Source organism: Loxodonta africana, chromosome 14 (genome assembly GCF_030014295.1).
Source record: "Loxodonta africana isolate mLoxAfr1 chromosome 14, mLoxAfr1.hap2, whole genome shotgun sequence".
Classification (NCBI taxonomy): Eukaryota; Metazoa; Chordata; class Mammalia; order Proboscidea; family Elephantidae; genus Loxodonta; species Loxodonta africana.
The window spans coordinates 27,748,602-27,772,500 of NC_087355.1; the positions used below are offsets into that span (position 1 = coordinate 27,748,602).

General features: G+C 38.7%; 1 protein-coding gene across 1 annotated transcript in view; it reads left to right on the forward strand.

The window, feature by feature from the left end:
- The window catches only part of ZFHX4 (zinc finger homeobox 4), a 197,627-nt gene that overhangs the window by 167,355 nt on the left and 6,373 nt on the right, over positions 1-23,899 (forward strand). The window contains exons 6-10 of the mRNA XM_064267860.1: positions 5,193-5,312; positions 11,832-11,965; positions 12,147-12,347; positions 12,885-13,002; positions 13,560-19,001. Of these exons, the coding sequence (XP_064123930.1) occupies positions 5,193-5,312; positions 11,832-11,965; positions 12,147-12,347; positions 12,885-13,002; positions 13,560-19,001 (6,015 nt within the window). The remainder of the gene's footprint in view (positions 1-5,192; positions 5,313-11,831; positions 11,966-12,146; positions 12,348-12,884; positions 13,003-13,559; positions 19,002-23,899) is intronic.

Here is a 23,899-nt window from a genome sequence, read left to right on the forward strand (position 1 = left end):
GAGCTACTTTAGAAGTAGTGGCCACAGTTTCTCTGAGGAAGTGACAGTTGAGCTAAGCCCTGAATAACGAGTCAGTTATACAAAGAGTCTGGGGAAACCTGTTGCAGACAGAGGTAAGAGTAAGTTGCTCGTATTCCAGGAGGAGAAAGAAGGCTAATATGGAGAAAAATTAGTGAATGAGGTGGTCAGCAGCATAAGATGTAATCAGAAAGTTAGTAACAGCCTAATCATTTCAGCCATAGTAGGGAGTTGGTATGTTATTCTAAGTGAAATAAGAAGTTATTATAGGTTTCAAGCAGAAGAATGACTTGATCTTATTTAGTTGTGAAGAATACACTGTAGAAGAGCCAGAACAAATCTTACCTAATTATGAAACCATTTCAGTAGCACAGGTAAGAGATTAAAAGTTCTGGAAGTGGAAATGTAAAGAAGTAGATGAATTTAGAATATATTAAATATTTTGGAAGTAGAAATAACAGGACTTGCTGATGGATTTGGATGTATATGAGGGGGAAAGAGAGGAGTCAAAGATGACTCTTTCTTTTTGGTGACTGGTGGTGTCATTAACTGAGATGGTGAAGACTGGGGAAGAAACAGAATGAGGAGTATTGAGAGGAGATCAGCTTTGGATATATTGAGTTGGATATGCTTTTTAGACATCCAAGTGGAGATATAAAATTTAAAGCCGTGAGTCTGGATGCGGTCACCTAGGGAGAGAATGTAGATAAAGATGAGAAGAGGGCTTAGGACCAAGACTGGATGCACTTTAGTATTTAGATTTTTTTTTTTTTTTTTTTAATCAAAGAGGCCCCAGCAATAGGAACTAAGAGGGATCTTTCAGAGAGATAGGAGGTAAGATGAAGACCACAATGATATGATGCAATGGAATCCAAAAGAGGGATAAATAATACCTATTTGTAGGGCATTTAGAATAACCTAGTGTTTCTAGAGCAGTGATTCACACAATGTGGTCCTTGGACCAGGGGCATCTGCATCACCTGAGAACCTGTTAGAAATGCACATTTTCAGGCCTCATGCCAAGTCTACTAAATCAGATACTCTAGGGTAGGACTAAGAAATATGTATTTTAACAAGTCTTCTAGGTGATTCTGATGCCTTAAAGTTTGAGAACCACTTTTTTAGGGCATTAAGGCCTAGGAAGGAAGTGAAGAAAGATGAGACTGGAGAGGTAGACATGGACCAGGTCTTGGAGGTTTTTTTGCCAGGTACAGAGGGTAGAGCTTTTTCTTTATAAGTGGTAATCACTGAAGAATTTTAAGTAGGGAAGTCAGACTTAGGTAGATCAGTTGGAGGATAGATTTGAGCAGGGAATGCCTGGGGTCAGGAAGACTATGGAGGAGTTCAGGAAATAATTCCCATAAACCAGATGTCTTACACTGAATAAATTCCCAATATATAAGACTGCAGATGTTTTAGTTACTACCCTCTGCTTCCTCCTTTCCATGATCACTTCATGGACATAAAGAGTATGCAGTGCTTTTCTTATAAGACTCAGAAGAGAGGGTTCCCTTGCCCAATTATATAGTAAAGCAGTGGAAACAAACACAGTTATCTGGTACTTAGATCACAGGGATAGCAGCAAAGTGGATTTACTTAGAAATTATATAATTTTATGGAATAAAATAATAATGGTTTTCCAATTATTGTTGATCATTCAAATGAAAATACTCTTAATTATTCAAAACTTTTCTTTCAAATATAGTTTTATAGAGATTATCATTTTAAGCCTGTTATAAATGCTGGGGAAAGTTAATTATAGTATTATTTTTTTCTTCCTATTATTTTGAAAGATTTAAAAATATATTTCTCCGAAAACTGGGAAGTTCTAATAAACCCTAATACATGTTTTAAGCTTATATACAGACATATCACAAAGGTTAATATATAAACAAATATTGTATTTTTCATACCCCATGAGGTAAAATAATAATTAAAAGTAAGTATACTGTGAATATGACAGTATTATGAAATGCTATAATACTTTCGGAAACCCTGGCGGTGTAGTGGTTGAGTGCTACGGCTGCTCACCAAAGGGTCGGCAGTTGAATCCTCCAGGCACTCATTGGAAACTCTATGGGGCAGTTCTACTCTGTCCTATAGGGTTGCTATGAGTCGGAATCGACTCGACGGCACTGGGTTTTGGATAATACTTTCATAATTATTGCATATAATAGTAGAGAAATTTATTGATGAGAACTGCTTCAGTATCTATGTTTTGGAATTTCATGTAATATATTTCCCTCAGTTCTCAGGTGACCTTTAGTACATAATAACCAACATTTAATTTTTTTTTTTTCCTATAAAGCATGTTACACTTTATGGCATTTTACAATTGAAGAAATGTGGTACTTGAATATTAGAAGATAGCAACTGCCTCCCATAACCCAAAATCACAACTTTTAGTTTTTCTAAAGAAAGTGGTTTCTCCACAATAATACTTTTGACTCTAAAGTCTATTTATAAAATAAATGTCAATTTAGTTCTAAAACTCTCTTTGAGAGCAAAAGTGACCTCTTTTTTTTTCCACCCTCTGGCTTACATTAAACTTTATGATGTATATAAGTTGCCTTTTGGTTCTTTTTTGCATGATTAAAAATTTGCAAAGTTGTTATGGCTCCAAAGAGCCTACCTGTAATAAACAGCTTTCCCCTTCGAAACCACAAAACAGGTCTGAATTGCTTGAGCATTAGAGCTAATTGCCTGCCTACTTCAAAGGAAGAACCAGAAAAGAAAGAAAGAAAAAAAAAAAAAGTCACAGAGGTGGGGCATTGCAGGCAAACCCACCTCTAAAGGTTATGAGTTGTGGCTTTAGAGGAGCTGGGCAAAGTTATGGCCTCAGACCTGCTGTTTGCGATTAAGTTGATCAGGAGAGTCTATCCCACAATCTTCCCCGGCTGCTGACACAGAGTCTTTGTTCACATCCAGATTTCTCAAACTGTTGCCAGGGTCAGGTTGAGGTCAGACACCACAGTGATGTATAGAAGAACATGTCTGGGAATTTCTCTCACACTTAAAACACATACCAGAAATGAAGAAGAGGACCCTGCAAAACTGTCTGATGAGACCCAGATTATACTGTGGCTTTTCTTTTAGTACCTTCATAATTTTCTGTTTCTTCTCCTGACACACAATGTTTTATTAATGTGAGTTGCAATAGCCCTTACAATTTTATGTCCCCTCAAGATAAGGACAGTCAGTAGCACTCTGACACTTTATTTTCCAGTCCTGGGGGAAAGGTCCAGTAAATCTAGTACAAGAAGACTTGTACCCTTCCCAGGATGAGCTGGAAAGTAATGGCCAAGGGCTGGCTGTCCTAGGCCATAGGCCGGATACTGGCTATGGCGTCATATGTGTGCACTTGGCAGGGACAAAGCCCAATCCAGGCATGAGCACAGGTTTCTAGCCTCCCAAACCGAGCTTGGCCACCTTTCTCCAGCTGGGAGAAGGGAGGTTGCCCTGTTTGATCAGGAATTGTCCCTGAATGGGGGTTGGAAAGCAGGTGAAAGCCATAAGTGTTGATCTTTCTCCTCTTCTTAAAGTAGCATTTCCATGTTTATGTCCCCCAACTCCCCAGACGACGGCCTACCTAAACATCTCTGCTTTTGTGCAGAGGCATAGTGCACATATGGAATAAATGGATTTGTAGGGTGCCTTTTGGAGGACCCGTGGTTAAAACAAACTCTTATTTCGAATTTATTAAATGTCCTTGTCTTCCCTTAGCTCTTTGGAGTTTGCCATGGAGCCCACAACTGTCCCCCTCTGTTGTTTTCCTGCTCACACAGTTGCAGAGCGTGCCTGCCTGGCGAGTGAGGCACTAAGGAGCATTTTTTTTTTTTTGTGCTCAGCTGCTCCATATGACAGTGGATATTTCATTCTGCTGTCAGAACATTATTAATAAAACATGGGGTGTGGAGAGGGCCACGATTTCCCCTTTCAATCACTATAGCATTTGCAATGAAAATTTTATGCAGTGTGTAATTTTCAGTTAATGCCCGACACTTAAAATGTCCATAGCAGCGTTTTGTATGGTTATTGAAGGGTTAATTGTATCATGTTCTCTGCATAAAAGCTCTGCTTATCAAAAGCAAATAGAGGAGTGTATGCAAATGTGTGGTGATGACCTTTTGCCTTTCCAGGGTTAATTTATATGGTCATTAAAGATTTTATGAAATTGAGTAGCCTGGTGCTTCAAATCCCATTTTACCTTCTTCTTCTAATTTATGTAATTCCTACCTGGACAGAGGAATATGATTTTTTTTTTTTTTTTATTTTTCGTGCAGCCCTGAAAACAGCATGCCATGCGGTGGGGAGTTGCAAGCCTGGTTATCTGGCATTACTCAGATTGCTAAAAATTCATTAAAATGTGACATCAGCACAGCAAGAGACAAATGATCGCAGGATGAAAGAGAACAGTGGGCCTTTCACGGATTAGTGCTGCACAGGCCCAGCATAGAGGCTAACTGCATAAACAGATTAATCTACCAGCAGCAACATAGCTAAGATTTGCAGAATAATTAAATAGGGTTGAGTTACTATAAGGATTTCCATGTAATCTAGCTGGTGTGAACCCGTGAATGAGGTGTGGGGTGATGCTGTTGTCACAGAAGTATACCTTGTTACGCCCTATGCCTTGTATAGCTCCCCCTATAGACAAAAAAAAAAAACAATGTAATTCAAGTTTAGGGACTATAACAAAATTCAAAAGAATTCCTCCGGGACCTGGAGTCTGAAGGCAGGACTAACACCTGTCTTAAATTTAATGCGTTGTTATCAGATTACTAAGAATTTTTTCTAAGAATTTGGTTTGTTCTGTCACCCATCCAAGTCCTTGGAACAGTGGGCCTCTGTTGTTACAAGGTTCTACTATTGAAATTCCTGAATTACCTGACACCCAATTTTTAAACCTTTTGCAGCTTTTAAAACTGTGCTGAAAATGATTTCTCTTATTTTAATTGAGTATGCAACATATTCTCTGTGTTGATATAAAAAATACAACTGTATCGGGACAGCAAGCGTGTTCTAATATAGATTTGTGAATAAATTTATGTTTGCTTTGGAGTATGAATACCTGCAGATGATTCAATAACTAAGTCTTTGAATGGTCACCTAGCTTATTTCTGTGTGCATTTTTGTGAGGTTTTCAATCTTCCTGACAAGTCTGCCTTTCTTAGCAGAAGAACAAAGTGAGGAAGCAGAAGGAGCTATTAAGCCTACAGCAGCAGCTGAAGATGATGAGAAAGACACAAGTGAGAGAGACCATAGTGAAAGCAAAAACTCTAATAAAGACTCTGGTAAGAGGCTAGAATCATTCACCTTTTCTTCCCCCACCCCCAATCTCTGCAATCAGCCCTTCCTTCACTACCCACCCCTCCACCTCTAAAGCTTATTAAAAGCTTTTATTCATTTTAAACTGTCTGAACATTCTCACTACTATTCATTGCATGTGCATTTTGCATGTGATTTCTATCAGTAGCCTCCCATTGACCTATTTTTAATCATAACCATCTGACAGAATAGATGTGGATAAGTTGAAGAATATTACAGGACGACCAGCGAGATTATTTTTTAATCAAATCAGTTTGTGTGCTTGTAATTTTTTAAGCGCCTTTCATTAATCTTAGCAAGACTTGTGATTCCTCTGATGGCGTATTAATTTTTCATAAGCACAGGATTAGATATCCCTTGAATTTTGTCATTCAATCACATGCACGCCCCCTCAAATCATGTAACCCTAAAAATAAATGTTGTTTTTCCTTGCTTTTTACAACTTACACTCAGGAATTTGCCCTTTTGAAGGGCATCTATTTGAGGCATTTCAAATGAAATCCAGTGAAAAAGTTTACAGATGATTCAGCCAAAGAAAGAGGAAATATCATTGAAAAGGGATTAGGTGCTGGGTAATTTTGATCTTCTAGAACAGACAAATCCCAGTAATGAAACCTATGTCTTTGAAAACAAACCTTCGTGTCATGACATTTACTTGTGCACAAACAAACCCTAGGCCAGCATCTGGTATGGATACCTAAGGCTTTTTCTGTGTTTGATTTGGCAAATATATGACTTCACCCATGCTTTGTATGTATGAGATGGAAATCTATGGTTGCAATGAATATTACATTGGCTACTTTGCTGCACGCTATACCTAGTTATATTGCGTTGTACTCATTGAAGCAGAAGAAGTGCTGAAACGAGTTCAAGCCTATTAGTTGCAGGTAGTCATCTATCTTTTCCTTGAATCTCAGTGACAGCCACATATAAAGAGGCTTATAGTCACTGTGAAGACATTTAGTTGCATAAAAAATATAATTTTTACATGCAAGTTTATTTAACCCGGAATTATTTCATATTGTAACTCAGTCTTTACAATATCTATGTTTTGCATTTTCTTAAAAAAATTATTTGAAGGGACTCCTTATCCCCCATGCCACACTGTGCCATGCTAAATTTCTTTCAGAAACCCAGTGGAAAAAGTGTCATTTAAATTTACTTCTAGGATCTACTAGCCAACATATAATTCTAATGAGATTTAAACAAAGAGGATCTAAGGTTGATATGGAGCCTAAGCTATGTAAATCCATGCCATAGTTGTATATCAATAAGCTTGCTCCTGAGGATATTGACAGGAATTTGAAGTACATAGTGATCAGTTAATGTCAAGGCAGTGCTATCTAAACCTCATTTGTAAAGGATTGGAAATAACAAGGTCTATTCACTCTTTAGGGTGTACCTCATCAGGGCTTGACTAGGGGAAGGAAGGATTCTGTACGCATTCATTGGTGCCTTTCCCACAGTGGTGCTAAAAGAGATTGCAGAGTATACCCCTCCCATTCATCAGAAGAATTTCTAAAACATACCAGTACCCCTTTACTGTTTATGGAATGTCCATTAACATTTAGGTATATGCTATTATGCTAGGTTTCAAGTATCTGACATACAGTACCTTGTGGTGGATGGAATCTGGGAACTCCTTGAAAATGGATCTAATCTTCCCATTGAGGAAAGATTCCTACTTGAAACAGACCACAGATTCAGGGCTTCTATCTCCACCAGCACCATTCCAATCATTCTCTAATGACCTAATGAATTATTGTCCTTCCTTGGGTGTCTAATTTCACTATCCAGACAGGACTCAGGCATATGAGAGGATGCAGATCATTGTATAGTGGTAGTTGGTTAAAACAAATTTTTATCCCCATAGGAATCCCTCCCTAGATATGTGGGTAGCACAGTCCCATAGAGATTCCAAGGAGCAGCTGGTGGATTCAAACTGCCAACCTTTTGGTTAGCAGCCAGGGTCTTAACCACTACACCACCAGGGCTCCAGATATTTGGGTAGGGATAAAAATGGGCTTTAAAACAACGACCATCTAAAAGCAGTTATTAATACATAAATATTTAGCCTTGACACCTCCCAGCCTTCAAGACGACCTTTTGTTATTAACAACAACAAACTTTTAACAAAATTTCCTCTTTCTAAATTAAATTTCATTAGTAAAAAATTTATTACATGAATTGTTTCTTCCCCTAGGAAATATTTCTAATGACCAAATAATGACTTACGTATATATATATATTTTTCTTACGTCCATTATAAGTATGTTAAAGAATTACCAGCAAAACTTCTAAATTAATCGCTATCGTAATAAGTTAGATGGGAAAACAGTGTGAGCCCCACTTTAACACAGAATTTTTTCGACAGGAAGGAATTAACACATGTTAAGAAGACTATGTCTGTGTAAGCTGCTGTTCTGTGTTGCTGGCATTAATCTCTAGGACTAGAGCTTTCAATATGAGACTTGGCAATATGCAAGTTATATTTGTTGAATATTCATTCATAATAGAAAAGCCTCCTAATGCCTCATTTATATTGTCATTTAAATCTAGTGCCACTTTAGATTAATTATAATCCAAATTATAGCTCTGTGCAGTGCAAGAATTAATATAGAGTTTATCCAGATTAATACATTTGCATTGAAAATGTAATATGTCTCTGCCATGGCTAAGGGGACCACTTTTTAATAAGGGAGTAAACAGGAGGAAAGATGGAAATTAACCTTCATTATTGCAATTAAAATGATCCTTTCATTCTAGCCTCATTAGAAAGAATACTGTACCAGTAATTATAATTTTAGAGTTATTTGGAGTTGAATAACATCTTCTGTGATAGTCAAGTTTGATATTATTCAAACTTTGTCAAATACATGGGTTCATAAATAATAACCCAGTATTTTGTTTTATTGCTTAATCAAAATTTGCTTTGAGTGCGTGTGTATCGGGTTTTCCTCACTTGTCATGAGCATAAACCGTTTTACAACCTTCTGTATTTTAGGGATTGGGAATTATAGAGTAGGCAGCATCTGAATTGAAATGAATTATGTGATTTCTGTATTGGCAATCTCATGCAAGTTGAATAATCCTATCACTGACAGGTAATCATTGACTCATCTATTTGGTGGTACTTATTTGTAATTAGGCTTCATTTTTTAGTCAAAATGAATTAAAATGACTTTGTTCTTTGAAAATATTGTGGTGTCCTTAACAATACAGAGTGAATTATGATTCCATATCAAAATTTTGCCTGGAATGACAAATGGGGTTATCTCAAATAAAGTTGCAGACATAAACTTTGCATAATCATAAAACTCTATCAAACTACTCCTAAGGTTAATTAGCCCTTATTTAATATAAGGCATTTATAGGATAAGATAATTCAGAAGAAGGCCCCAGAGTTGATTTCCTATCATTTACCAGGGATACTATTTACCTGAGATAGCACCTTTTTGAGCAGAAAAGGCATGCATACATAAAATGTAACTTACAGCGTCTTTGCAAATAATCCTGACATGTACCCTCCCCACAAGGATCTCTTTTTGTCACTTATTACACCTCAGCATCCTCTTATCAATAGCATTCATTTCTGGCATACAGCCTTTATTTATAACCTCATTTTAATTTAAAATAAAAAGGTCTTTATGAAACTCCTGGCATACATTAAGGGTGTGGTTTAATTAACCGAGTTAATTAACCAAAAAATATTGAAGTTGACATATACTGGGTGGAATATTCTAGACAATGGTTTTTGCAATGGTTATATGATAATGACCCTAAGACTTAACTTTTACTTTCTTCATGTAACATGGAAAGTCACTAAATTCAAAACCAATTATGTTTTTTGATGAATATTAATAAGCATAAAGATAAAAACAATATATTCTTAATACATATGGTATTGATTATACCAAATATGCACACCAATATATAGGCTTAATAAAATATTTCAAACCTTGAAATCAATAACACTTGTTTTGATCTTTTATAGTACCAATATTAAAATAAAATACACACTATATATGCTTATGGAAATAAGGGCAGATCTATATACTCAAGAGATTAGAAGTCTGAAAGGTTTATTCTATATCTGATATTTCATAGGGCCTGCAAGCAACAAGAGTCAGGGAAATCCTCTTTTTACTTCTGTGTGGCAGTCTTTGATAGCATGGGGAATTGGATCAACTGATTGTTTGGTCATGTCCGATTCTCCCATATACACAAAAGAATGATGGGGGAATATGACATAATATTATTCTCTTAAGGGCACATTTTGTTTGTTACTTGTTAATGGGGAACGTTTTTAGGAAAAATCTCCAAGTCTCACAGGTGAAGGCAACTGATAGACATTTACTGATTTAAGTGACAATCATTTAAACTTGCTTTGCTTGTGTTCTTTATGCAACTTGGTCTGACACTCTAAGCAGTAAATTTCAGTAGCAAATACTATATATCATACTGTGTCCCTAACTGTTTGTTTTTAGCATTTTTTTAAACAAGAGGGCAAAGCATATTCTGCTTTGAGAAAGAAGAGTTTGTTGATGCCAGAATTATGAGATAACCATTCCTGTTTTTGACAAATATTTATATATCAAATATTTGAATATTGTTTTATTAATATAACAGAACTTTTCAGTCTATCTCAAATTTAAATTCTTCCAAATACAGGTAGTCTCCTACTTATGACATATTAGTTTTTTTTGTACACATTATTGTTGGTATTATGAACTACATACAGTGTTGCAGTGCACGATTTGCTTATGTTATCATTCTCATGCCAACCCTCAAAGACAAATAAAGATCAGATTTGTAGAGATACTGATAATAAAAGACAATAATAATGAAAACTAAAGAAAAAAGAATGGATATTTGACTTATGTCAGAACCTACTTACAACAGAGTCATAGGAATGGAACCCAGTCGTAAATCGGGGACTACTTGTACAAATATGTTATTTTTTTCAAATTTCTAGAAATAATCTGAATTTCTCCAAGGCATAGGACAAATGTATCAATTCAAATAAAATCTAATGTCTATAAATCTAGAAGTCAAAAATTAATGCAATTTGTTGAAAAGTTAGTATTCTGTATCTACCACAAACCCCAAGGGAATAAAATTATTGCCATTATCTGATTTAAATAATATTTAAATTTTTGTCTCCTCAGAGTCACTCTTTTAATTTTAAATTTCTTTCTAAATTTGAAATTTTTGAAATTATCTATATGATATAAAACGTGCACCTCTATTCAAAATAGAAAAAAAAAATTTTTGGCAGGGGGGCTTGCTTTCCATAACATCTTTGACCTTATTTTTAAATTAAAACTAGGTCACTCTGTAATAAGGTCCAATTTGTTCATTTATATGAACCGTATGTGGATTGAAAAAAAAAATCAAGATAAATCTTCATGCTCAGCATACAATCAGATTACGCCAGGGCTATATATGTACGCGGGGTCTGATAGCAATCAATGGTTTAGCTTCATTGCGTTTCAAGATGTATTTGCACCCAGTTGTCCAGTGATAGTGTCCTCACCCTGGAAATAATTTAGTTGCAAATTGACTGGAAGATGGTGAAAATTGAAAGTTAAAATTAGAAATACTCATAATAAACAGCAGAAAAAGGTCAGATGATGCCGTACTATGATGAGATTGGAATGGCTGGTAAATGAGGTTTTGTGTTTGTCGTGAGATGTATGTGACATGCCTACCCAATGTCGCTGTAATATCCAGCTTCGCAGAGGATATTATCGGGCAAATTGGTGCTGGGGAGAATTTTCTGTTAGATTGGGAAATTAGAATCGCACTCTTTTCTTTGATGTGTGTGAAGCTCCTGCATATTACGTAGCTCATCTGGGCAAAATTTTAAGTTGTTTTTAACACTGAATACTTGGAAACGATGGTCTTCTTGAGATTTGGGTTGTAATTTTATGGGTACAGCCAATTGCTGAAACATCCAAAGCAAAAAGTAAATCAATAATAGCAGATATGTAATATATGGCTAATTTAAAAATTCTACATTCACCATGTAAAAATGTTGTTTTTTAGTTTCCAAACTATAAATTGCCATATTTTAGAATTTTGCGGTCTTTTCCATGCCCAAGACATTTAGAAGAGAGAGAAGTAAACATTAGTAAAAATTATTATTTTTCAAGTTGGTATTTGGTGAATGGAAGTAAATTTGCTTTAATGTGATATAGGCATCCTGAGCCACCAGAGAGCATGTGTTATTGATAAATCTTTCAAGGCCACCTACCTAAACACGAGAAAGGAGGACATTTAAAAACATATTTATAAAGGCCACTTAGTGGATAAAAAGATGTATGCTTTTTGCCTTTTGATGATGCCATTATACAAGAGTGTTTGTTGATAATTTTTTGTGAGTCAGTGGATTTAAAATCATAACTGAAACACATACAGGTTTTCAGATTGTGACATTGTTGGTCTTTTTAAAATTGAGAGGTTCTATTCTTTTTTGGCATCAGGGATAATCACACCGGAGAAAGAACTAAAAGTCAGTGTGGCCGGGGCAACCCAGCCACTCCTGCTGGCAAAAGAAGAGGATGTTGCTACAAAAAGGTCAAAACCTGCAGAGGACAATAAGTTCTGTCATGATCAGGTAAATATGCGCTTTTTTTTTTTGGAAATGTTTTTTTTTTAATTGCTTCCAAACTTTTAGAACCCGAAACGATTCCATGCTGTTAGAAGGTATGTGCACATTGTGTTTGGCAATATAAATGCTGCAGGTTCATCCAAACACGATAACTAATGGCAGCCATGTTTATTTTAATATTTTCCAGTTCTATCAGTGTCCTTATTGTAACTACAATAGTAGGGACCAAAGTCGTATCCAGATGCACGTCCTGTCACAGCACTCGGTGCAGCCAGTCATCTGCTGTCCCCTCTGCCAGGACGTCCTCAGCAACAAAATGCACCTGCAGCTTCATCTGACACATTTGCACAGTGTGTCTCCAGATTGTGTGGAGAAGCTGCTTATGACAGTAAGAATACCAAATGCTGATACATGTTTGACATAATCCGTGTAAAGATTTCGAGATCTGTAATTATTGGTAGATACAAATTTATTTATTCTGCACTACTAATGCTGTTTTCTTGACTGTTCTAGAAATCACAGTTAAGGCCCATTTGTTGTCTCTTTTGCTTACATTAAAAAATCAAATGTGATGTAAGGGATAAATTATTCAATAACATATTTTTGCGATCTAATTTTTGTATCTATAATGTTAACCAAATGACTTATGTCGGCACCTTGAGTTTCAAACGTTCTTGGTTCTCCTTATAAAAAATAGACCTATGTAATCAAAAACCTTCAAACCATATTTACTGTGAGGAGGCATACAGCACTGCAACAGCACTGGTCTGAAATTTGACAAGAAAGCATTGGCTTGTAAGATCCACAAAATGTTTCAGCTTTATTTAGAAAAATGGAAGTGGGACACATAACTGCCAAATGGCAGATGTAATGGAGTTTGTAATTTCTTGGGTACATTTAACGTGAACCTCTTTGGTTTCCAAAGGTGCCCGTCCCTGATATCATGATGCCAAACAGTATGCTACTGCCAGCAGCCACCTCTGAGAAGTCGGAGCGGGACACACCTGCAGCCATTGTAGCTGAGGGGTCAGGGAAATATTCAGGTATGCTAGCCTCTGATCAAAATCGGCAGAAAACATACATGGGGTGGCGGCTGCTTTTGGGGCAATGCTTCAGGATTATTACTGTTAAGATTAGAAAAAAAAAAAAAAAAAAAGCATGGAGGGAAAAAAAAATCTTGGCATTTCCAAGAACCATATTTTCAAAGGCGTATTTAGTATCTAGGTACCCATAACCGCCCTTAGGAGACCCAAGTGTCAGACTGCCAAAAATGTTTCATGTGTTATAATTCATGAACACTGAGGTTATGGCCTTTTATATCACACACTGATTGCAGCTTACTTTTAATTATCTTTTATTTGTTTTCTTTCCTGTCCTGAAATTTCTTGAGGTTGGGTGATTTCTTGCTCATCTTTATGATCTAGTACAGAGCTTGCCACATAGTAGTTGCACAGTAAATATTTCTTCAAAGAATCAATGAAGTAGAAACCTTTAGAGGCTCCTTCTTACAATATCTGTTGACATTTAAACAGTGGGGTTTTAAAAAAAAAAAAAATTTTTTTTTTTATAAGAGACATGTCTGTGCTCCTCTTCCGTGCAGGTGAAAGTCCAATGGATGACAAAAGTATGGCAGGTCTCGAGGATTCAAAGACTAACATGGAAATTAAGAGTGAGGAGCAGAAACCAAGCAAAGAACCCACAGAAGCGTCAGAGTGGAATAAAAATAGCAGTAAGGATGTGAAAGTCACTGACACGCTGCAAGATCAACTGAGTGAACAGCAAAAAAGGCAACCACTCTCTGTTTCTGACCGCCATGTTTATAAGTATCGCTGTAACCATTGCAGCTTGGCTTTTAAGACTATGCAGAAGCTTCAGATACATTCCCAGTACCATGCGATTCGGGCTGCCACAATGTGTAATCTCTGCCAGCGTAGTTTCCGTACATTCCAGGCTTTAAAAAAACACTTGGAAGCAGGCCACCCTGAACTGAGTGAAGCTGAACTTCAGCAGCTGTACGCCTCTTTGCCCGTGAATGGTGAACTTTGGGCAGAGAGTGAAACTATGGCCCAGGACGACCATGCCCTAGAGCAGGAAATGGAACGAGAGTATGAGGTGGACCATGAAGGGAAGGCAAGTCCTGTAGGAAGTGATAGTAGCTCTATTCCAGATGACATGGGCTCTGAACCAAAGCGGACCTTACCTTTTAGAAAAGGGCCAAATTTTACGATGGAAAAATTCCTTGATCCATCACGCCCATATAAGTGTACAGTGTGTAAAGAGTCGTTCACCCAAAAGAACATTCTCTTGGTCCATTATAATTCAGTTTCTCATCTGCATAAGTTGAAAAAAGTTTTGCAGGAAGCCTCCAGTCCTGTTCCTCAAGAAACCAACAGCAGCACAGATAACAAACCGTACAAGTGCAGCATCTGTAACGTTGCCTACAGCCAAAGCTCAACGTTGGAAATCCACATGAGGTCCGTGCTCCACCAGACAAAGGCGAGGGCTGCAAAGTTGGAGCCCAGTGGTCATATGGCCAGTGGGCACAGCATTGCAGCAAATGTGAATAGTCCTAGCCAAGGGATGCTAGATTCCCTGAGTTTAGCAGCAGTGAGCAGCAAAGATACCCACTTAGATGCCAAAGAATTAAATAAAAAGCAAACTCCTGATTTAATCTCTGCTCAACCTACGCACCACCCACCACAGTCACCAGCACAAATTCAGATGCAACTACAGCATGAGTTACAACAACAAGCAGCATTCTTTCAGCCTCAGTTTCTAAACCCAGCCTTTTTGCCTCATTTCCCTATGACCCCAGAAGCACTGCTGCAGTTTCAGCAGCCACAGTTTCTCTTTCCATTCTACATACCTGGGACTGAGTTTAGCCTGGGGCCCGATCTGGGTTTACCAGGCTCTGCGACCTTTGGTATGCCTGGCATGACAGGAATGGCTGGATCCTTGCTCGAAGACTTGAAGCAGCAGATTCAAACCCAACATCATGTTGGCCAGACTCAACTGCAAATACTACAGCAACAAGCACAACAATACCAAGCCACCCAGCCCCAGCTGCAGTCTCAAAAACAACAGCAGCAGCAGCAGCAACAGCAGCAGCAGCAGCAGCAGCAACAGCAGCAGCAACAGCAGCAGCAGCAGCAGCAACAGGCAAGCAAATTACTGAAACAGGAGCAAACTAACACAGGGGCTGCAGACTGCCAGATCCTGAAGGACGTGCCGCCCTACAAGGAGGCGGAAGAGATTGCTGAAAAACAAGACAAACCAAAGCAAGAATTTACAAGTGAAAGTGAGGGACTCAAAGAAGGCAAAGAGGTAAAGAAGCAGAAATCCTTGGAACCAGCTATCCCACCGCCCCGAATAGCTTCAGGGGCCAGAGGAAATGCAGCCAAAGCTTTATTGGAAAACTTTGGTTTTGAACTGGTCATTCAATACAATGAAAACAGGCAAAAGGTTCAGAAGAAGAGCAAAGGTGGGGAAGGTGAAAACACTGACAAGCTGGAATGTGGAACATGTGGTAAATTGTTTTCCAATGTTCTTATTTTAAAGAGCCACCAAGAACACGTCCATGGGCAGTTTTTTCCATATGGAGCACTAGAGAAATTTGCTCGTCAATACAGGGAGGCCTATGACAAGCTTTATCCAATTTCTCCATCTTCACCAGAAACACCACCTCCACCGCCTCCACCTCCTCCTCTGCCTCCAGCTCCTCCACAGCCTTCTTCCCTTGGTCCTGTAAAAATCCCAAGTGCGGTTCCTACTCCTCTGCAAGCTCCACCACCTACCCCTCCCCCACCACCTCCGCCACCTCCCCCTCCTCCCCCACCTCCACCTCCTCCACCTTCTGCTCCCCCGCAGGTCCAGCTGCCTGTTCCTCTTGACCTTCCACTCTTTCCACCCATTATGATGCAACCTGTGCAACACCCTGCCCTTCCTCCCCAGCTTGCATTGCAGCTGCCACAGATGGATACGCTCTCCGCAGATCTCACTCAACTTTGTCAGCAGCAGCTCGGATTAGATCCCAACTTCTTAAGACATTCTCAGTTCAAACGCCCACGAACAAGAATTACAGATGACCAATTAAAAATCCTGAGGGCTTACTTCGACATCAATAATTCTCCAAGTGAAGAACAGATCCAAGAAATGGCAGAGAAATCTGGCCTCTCTCAAAAAGTTATCAAACACTGGTTTCGAAATACTCTTTTCAAGGAACGACAGAGAAATAAGGATTCCCCATACAACTTCAGTAACCCTCCTATAACTGTTTTGGAAGATATCAGAATTGATCCACAGCCTGCCTCTCTAGAACATTACAAATCTGATGCATCATTCAGTAAAAGGTCTTCTAGAACAAGATTTACTGACTACCAGCTTAGGGTTTTACAAGACTTTTTTGACACAAATGCTTACCCAAAAGATGATGAGATAGAACAGCTTTCCACGGTCCTCAATCTACCTACTCGGGTTATTGTTGTATGGTTTCAGAATGCTCGTCAGAAAGCACGAAAGAGTTATGAGAACCAAGCAGAAACTAAAGATAATGAAAAACGAGAACTCACAAACGAACGGTATATTCGAACAAGCAACATGCAGTACCAGTGTAAAAAGTGCAATGTGGTTTTCCCCCGGATCTTTGACTTGATTACACATCAGAAAAAGCAGTGTTATAAGGATGAAGATGATGATGCCCAAGATGAAAGCCAAACTGAAGACTCCATGGATGCCACCGACCAAGTGGTATATAAACACTGCACAGTGTCTGGCCAGACAGAGGCAGCCAAGAGTGCTGCTGCCCTTGCAGCCAGTTCTGGCTCTGGGACTAGTACCCCTCTGATTCCTTCACCAAAACCAGAACCTGAGAAGACTTCTCCCAAACCTGAATATCCCACAGAAAAACCAAAGCCGAGTGACTCCTCTCTCACTTCTCAAGGCACCAAACCAGCCCTGCCATTAGCATCAACTTCCTCAGACCCACCGCAGGCCTCCGCAGCTCAGCCACAGCCGCAGCCACCAAAACAAGCCCAACTTATTGGAAGACCTCCTTCAGCCTCTCAAACCCCAGTCCCTTCCAGTCCACTGCAAATTTCCATGACTTCTCTCCAGAACAGTCTACCTCCACAGTTACTACAATACCAATGTGATCAGTGTACAGTTGCCTTCCCAACTCTGGAACTCTGGCAGGAGCACCAGCACATGCACTTCCTTGCTGCTCAAAACCAATTTCTTCACTCTCCATTCTTGGAAAGGCCCATGGATATGCCCTACATGATCTTCGACCCCAATAACCCACTGATGACTGGACAGCTGCTGAGTGGTTCTCTCACACAAATGCCACCTCAGACCAGCTCCTCCCACACAACAGCCCCTGCAACGGTTGCTGCTTCCCTTAAAAGGAAACTGGATGATAAAGAAGATAACAATTGCAGTGAAAAAGAGGGAGGCAATAGCTGTGAAGACCAGCATCGTGATAAACGCTTGAGAACCACAATTACCCCCGAACAACTGGAAATACTCTATGAGAAATACTTGTTGGATTCCAATCCTACCAGGAAAATGCTTGATCATATTGCACGTGAAGTAGGACTGAAAAAAAGAGTTGTGCAAGTCTGGTTCCAGAATACTCGAGCTCGAGAAAGGAAAGGTCAGTTCCGCGCAGTGGGTCCCGCACAGTCGCATAAGCGGTGTCCATTTTGCCGGGCCCTGTTTAAGGCAAAGTCAGCCTTAGAAAGCCACATTCGCTCTCGGCACTGGAATGAAGGAAAACAGGCAGGTTACAGCTTGCCACCAAGCCCTTTAATATCAACAGAAGATGGGGGAGAAAGCCCACAGAAATACATTTATTTTGATTATCCATCTTTGCCATTAACTAAAATTGATCTATCAAGTGAGAATGAATTGGCTTCTACAGTGTCAACGCCTGTTAGTAAAACAGCAGATCTGTCACCGAAGAATCTTTTAAGCCCTTCTTCTTTTAAAGCAGAATGCTCTGAGGATGTAGAGAATTTAAATGCACCCCCTGCTGAGGGCGGGTATGATCAAAATAAAACTGACTTTGATGAGACTTCGTCAGTTAATACAGCTATCAGTGATGCCACCACCGGAGATGAGGGAAACGCTGAAATGGAGAGCACCACAGGAAGTTCAGGAGATGTGAAGCCACCTTTATCTCCTAAAGAGCCGAAAACACTTGACACTTTGCCAAAAACAGCAACCACACCTACCACAGAGGTTTGCGATGAAAAATTTCTCTTTTCTCTCACGAGTCCATCGATACATTTCAATGATAAAGATGGTGACCACGACCAAAGCTTTTATATCACTGATGACCCTGATGACAATGCTGACCGCAGCGAAACATCAAGCATAGCTGACCCGAGTTCACCAAATCCCTTTGGATCCAGCAATCCTTTTAAATCCAAAAGTAATGATCGACCAGGCCACAAGCGTTTCAGAACCCAAATGAGCAATCTTCAACTCAAGGTCCTCAAGGCTTGCTTTAGCGACTACCGGACTCCAACCATGCAAGAATGTGAAATGCTGGGGAATGAGATTGGTCTGCCCAAACGCGTGGTCCAGGTGTGGTTTCAAAACGCAAGGGCAAAGGAAAAGAAATTTAAAATCAACATAGGGAAGCCTTTCATGATCAATCAGAGTGGAACAGAAGGCACCAAGCCGGAGTGCACTCTCTGTGGGGTGAAGTACTCCGCCCGCTTGTCCATCAGAGATCATATTTTCTCCAAACAGCACATTTCAAAAGTGAGGGAGACTGTTGGAAATCAGCTTGATCGGGAGAAAGATTACTTAGCACCAACCACTGTTCGACAGCTGATGGCGCAACAAGAACTTGATCGTATAAAGAAAGCTTCAGATGTGCTGGGCTTAACGGTGCAGCAGCCAGGCATGATGGACAGCGGGACCCTCCATGGTATCAGTTTGCCCGCAGCCTACCCAGGACTCCCCGGCCTTCCTCCGGTCCTTCTCCCCGGAATGAACAGTCCAAGCTCCTTGCCCGGATTCCCACAAAATTCAAACAGTAAGTCATTTTAAGGTGGATCAATCTTGTTAATTAACATTACACTGCCAATCACAAGTAACCAAGAAGAACAGGCAGCACTTCTTTTCATTTGGGTTTCTTTTTGTTTCAGCAAGTGAAAACATTAAATTATTTGGAATATATATTTTATTGGCTATAACAAATAACTAGAAAATAAATCAACCTGGTAGTGAGTAGAATAAGAAAGACTAGATTGTAGCAGATTCTCAGGAATATATTAATTTTATCATTACTTGACCACATCTCAAAAATATTACTTTTATGTACTACTATCAACAGTGATTTCAGATGGCATTCCAGCACAAATGTGTCATAGGAAAGTGAAACATTGAATAATATATCATTGCTATTTTAATTTATGTTCTTTCCAAGGCGAGGTTTTTAAATTTTTTTTCCCGGTAAGTGCCAGGAAGTTCAAAAGTTAAGGGCCCTCTAGCCACAGGAATTCACCCATATTGCACCTAGCAGGTAATAAAGCCTATGTTTAAAGTTGAATTACTGAAAATACGACTTCTGTGATAATTTGTAATTTAGTATTGCTGTAAGATTTTGATTTTGGTAGCCTGTGTTGTTACCGGTTATGCATAAATTCACAACCTTAGAAATACATCGGTATTATACCATAGCTCTCTATGCTTGCCCTCTGCGAAGCCAGGGCGTATAATTAAAGCATACCAATGCTGTAAGCCTGTGTGAAGCACCCCCAGATGCTGAATCCCATAATCCCATTCTATGTTCATCAAAAGAGGCGCCATTCGTGCAGGTTAGATTTTGTGAATCAGTATAGGTATCCAGTTATATTAGGTTGAAAAAATTGAATACACTGTTCTAAGCAGTCATAAAGTCAAACATATAACAAAAGTTATATATCACTCAAAACAGAAAAACATGTTTCTTACAATTTTTTCCTTAGAGTAAGTTTTATTTTCTAAAATAACAGTATTTTTTTTTCCTTATAAAAGAAAATTTGGCATCCTGAAGAAACATAGGAGTTCAAATCCACCAGCCTCTCCTTGGAAACCCTATGGGGCGGTCTACCCTGTCCTACGGGGTCGCTATGAGTCGGAGCCGATTCGATGACACCTAACAACAACAAAGAGACATGTAGAGTTTATTAATTACGTATATCTAACAAGTTTCCAAAGCACATAAATAAAGCTTTTTTTTTTCCATATATTGGACTTCTGCATAAATTTCAAACATTTTCGTTTCATCCTCCTCGTACGGAACATAAAATTGCCATTGTGATCATAAGAAGATATTCCCATTTTAACTTTTACCTTGGGAGACATGAACACAATGATTGATATCAAGTGGCCTCAAAGCCCCTGCTAGCTGCTGCCCTGCCCTGCGTCTATAATACCAAAAAAAAAAATTTTTCTTCAATGTACTTCCCTTTATCATACCAACTCACAAACTCAAAAAGGCCTTGGACTTAATTATCTGGCTGTCCTTGGCCCCTTAAATATTAGTGCTGTAATTAACAGGTTTTAAGGCAAATATAAGTATTTTGAGAATAATGCAATGGGTAATTTTTTTTTTTTTTTTGCTTATGGTATTAGTTTTGTTACTTCAGATTTCTACTTTTTATTTCACTGATTATTAATTGACACATGGAAAAATGTCTTGTGTGGAAAAATTCCTATGACCAGTTAAATAAAATAGAGGGTTTCCAGTACTTTACGTGGCCTAAGAACAATTGAAGCCTCTGTGCCTTTAACATACACGTCTCCTTTGATTGATGATGACTGTGTTGTCACCACCCTAAATGGTGGTCAAAGCATCTAATTTATCTCTTCACTGGGTCAAAAGCCTTTCCTTGGACAATGGCCCACTGACCTTCTGGTTTGTCACACTGATAACTGGTACCCACAGGGCCAAATGAGAGAAAGCGAGATGGGAGGACAGAGCAAATGTTTATGAAATACTTTGTTTCCTCATTCTACTCACCATAAATATAATTTATATCCTACCCTGAAATACGGTCCCTGTTTATAACTCTCAGAGTTGCTGGGAAGATAATGAAAGCAGGCCCTCCTCAGCTAGCAGTATCTTTAAATGCACCAGGTACTGAGCGACTCAGACCTGCTGTGTCTGTTGCCTTACCAAATCATGGATCAAAGCAGACCAGAGAGTGCTGTAAAGGTCCATGAATGTGCTACCTGCTAGCATCTCTAATTTCCCCTGAGCTGGTCCTTTGTTTGTAATAGATTTTAAACATTAGCACAGCAGAGTTATCAATGGGGCCCCACCTGAGAGCCCACACTTCCAGTTCACATCCCTTTTAGGTTAATTGACCTGTGATGGGTAATGCTGAATACTTTTACCAGTTCATAGAGCAGAGCTGTGGTTCTCCACCTTTCTGGTATCATCCTCCTACTGTGATATTTCTCATCAAACAAATATCTCTGCTTTACGTGAAAGACAGGCATACCAGCTAGATGAAATCAAGAGGAGAAAATTACATCATAAGTAAAATATTTCTGTATTTCTCGCAAGCCCTGGGCTCTTGCTATAATGTATTATCAATAGGAGTAAGCTTTGGAAATATGACAAGTTCAGCTTGGACCTACTTTAATGGGATTTATTTACCAAAAAAGTCTCATATTAGAGACTTTCCATCCCTTGGAAGGTGGGTTTCAAGGCTTTGATCCTAAAGAAATCACTAAAAAAGGAGATCTCGTGTCTGTGACACGCTATGAGTCTGATTCCAAAGGCTACACACCAAAGTTAGCCTAATGGCACAAAGTTAGCTTAATGGCACTGTATGTGTTCCGTTTCAGTATTTCTCAACACCTACATTTCCTGATTTTAGCACCCATTGAATTCTTTTTCCAGGAGGTTTCTATTCTGATTTGTATACCAGCTTTAATTCTTACAAGACTTCCTTACCTTACTTCCAAGAAATCTTCAAATGATTTAGCTATTCAGAGCCACTAAGCAAGTCCTTTCAAGAATAGTCTATATCACGTGTGCCTGCTTCCTGAAAAGTGGTCTGGCCCTGTGTTGAGTTTCACTGCTTCCTATTACTCATTTTTTCATAAAATGAGTTTTCTACTTTAAAAATTGTCCACACTTCAGTCTTTTTCTGTCGTGATCACTTCATGATAGGGAAAAGTGGCTACATAAAATCACATCCCTCTATGCATAGAAAGCTTGAAATTTTTATTTTGTCCTATATGGAGATAGCTTCTTTTTGGCATTTTGCTGAAGGTGAATGAAAAAAAAAAAAAAGACTTCATTTTCTATTTTTAGCTTATTTAGTTTATCATTTTCAACAGTGTCTGATTTTTATATGTTTCCTTAGTGTTTGAAAGTACTGCCTTACCCAATTTCCTTAAATGGAACTTGAGAACATGTCACTTGCTTTTTTCTCATACTTCAGTGCAATTTACCAGCGTATTTGGGGTAAAGCTAGATAAGAGTGAGTCCTTAGTAATTTTAGCACAGTTGTCTTGGCACCATGTATGTAACTATTTTTATTTTCACCTTGAAAAATAAATTTTCTCTCGGGGAGTTCTAGGTCAAAGAAACTTGTGGAAAAAGAATTATAGCATATAAATGCAATTTAAGGTAGGCCTTTTCTTCTGAGGCATTACTTCGTGAAAAGGCAGCAGTTTCAGGAATATAACAAAAACAAAATAATAATAGGATGAGATTATTGACTGAAGTACTTTTTTTTCCTCTAAGTGAAATGTCTAAGTAAAATTCTGTGTGAAATTTCTCAGAATTGGAATAGGAGTTGGGAAACAGGAAAGAATATATCTTTAACAGTACAACTTGCTAGCAGACAGGAAAATTTGAAATGCAGTTGGTTTGGAGTTGGCAAACTTACTCTGATTTTATTCTATATGGTGATTAGGTTCAGTTTTTCTCTTCTGTTTCTGGTTTTCAGTGTTTCAGTGGGCTATTGAACTTGAGACTGTACATTTTTACAGACTTATGTCTTTTACTAGCAGATCCAATGAATACTTATTCTCATGTGTGTCTCTCTTGCTAAAAATTTTGCTTAACAGCTGATTATCTAACTCATCTTACTATTCTAGAAGTTAAATTCCTGAAAACACTGACGGTCTTTAGAAGTCAGAATTTTGCAGTCTTCTAAAAACTCCATTATGTCATTATGTGGCCTCTCGATAGGAACATGTAGACCGCATCTGGGGAGAAAGCCTGAGTCAACAACTTGATTCATATTGCTTTCTAACTACCATTGCTATTTTTCCATGTCTCTGAGTTCTTAAAATTTCTCTTAAGTTCTCATGCTCATGTCAGAGAGATGTGTGAGCCAGCCACCTCCTCTGATTTAGGTAGAAGAAAAGCACTAGGCAGAAGGAGGTACAAGTATTGAGTATGAAGTTGTACTGTTGCACTAGGCCTAGACCTAGTGTTTGGGTTTATGAGTCGGTAAAGAAGGTGGCTACCAAAACAGTGGAGTCCCTGGATGGTGCAAGTTAATGTGCTCGCTGCTAATGAAAGGTTTGTGGTTCAAGTTCACCCAGTGGTGCCTCGGAAAAAAGGCCTGATGATCCACTTCCAAAATCAGCAACTGAAAACCCCTGGAGCACAGTTCTACTGTGACACACATAGGGTCACCATGAGTCAGAATTGATTTGACGGCAACTGGTTTGGTTTCTTTAGTTTTACTAACGTAGTACCATTCTAACAATGTGAGGAAGGCTGTTCTGCCCTTAGCAAAGCCTTCTCCACCTGGATCACTCATGCCTAAAATTCTATAATTAGGTATTAACGCCTTTGAAATTTGAGTAGTTGCTCTTAGTTTCTCCTGCTAAAATGCTAATTTCAAGATTTTTTTTTTTTCATTCTGAATCTCTAAATTATTTAAAAGATTCAATTAAGGCAGGAAGATAAATGTGGTT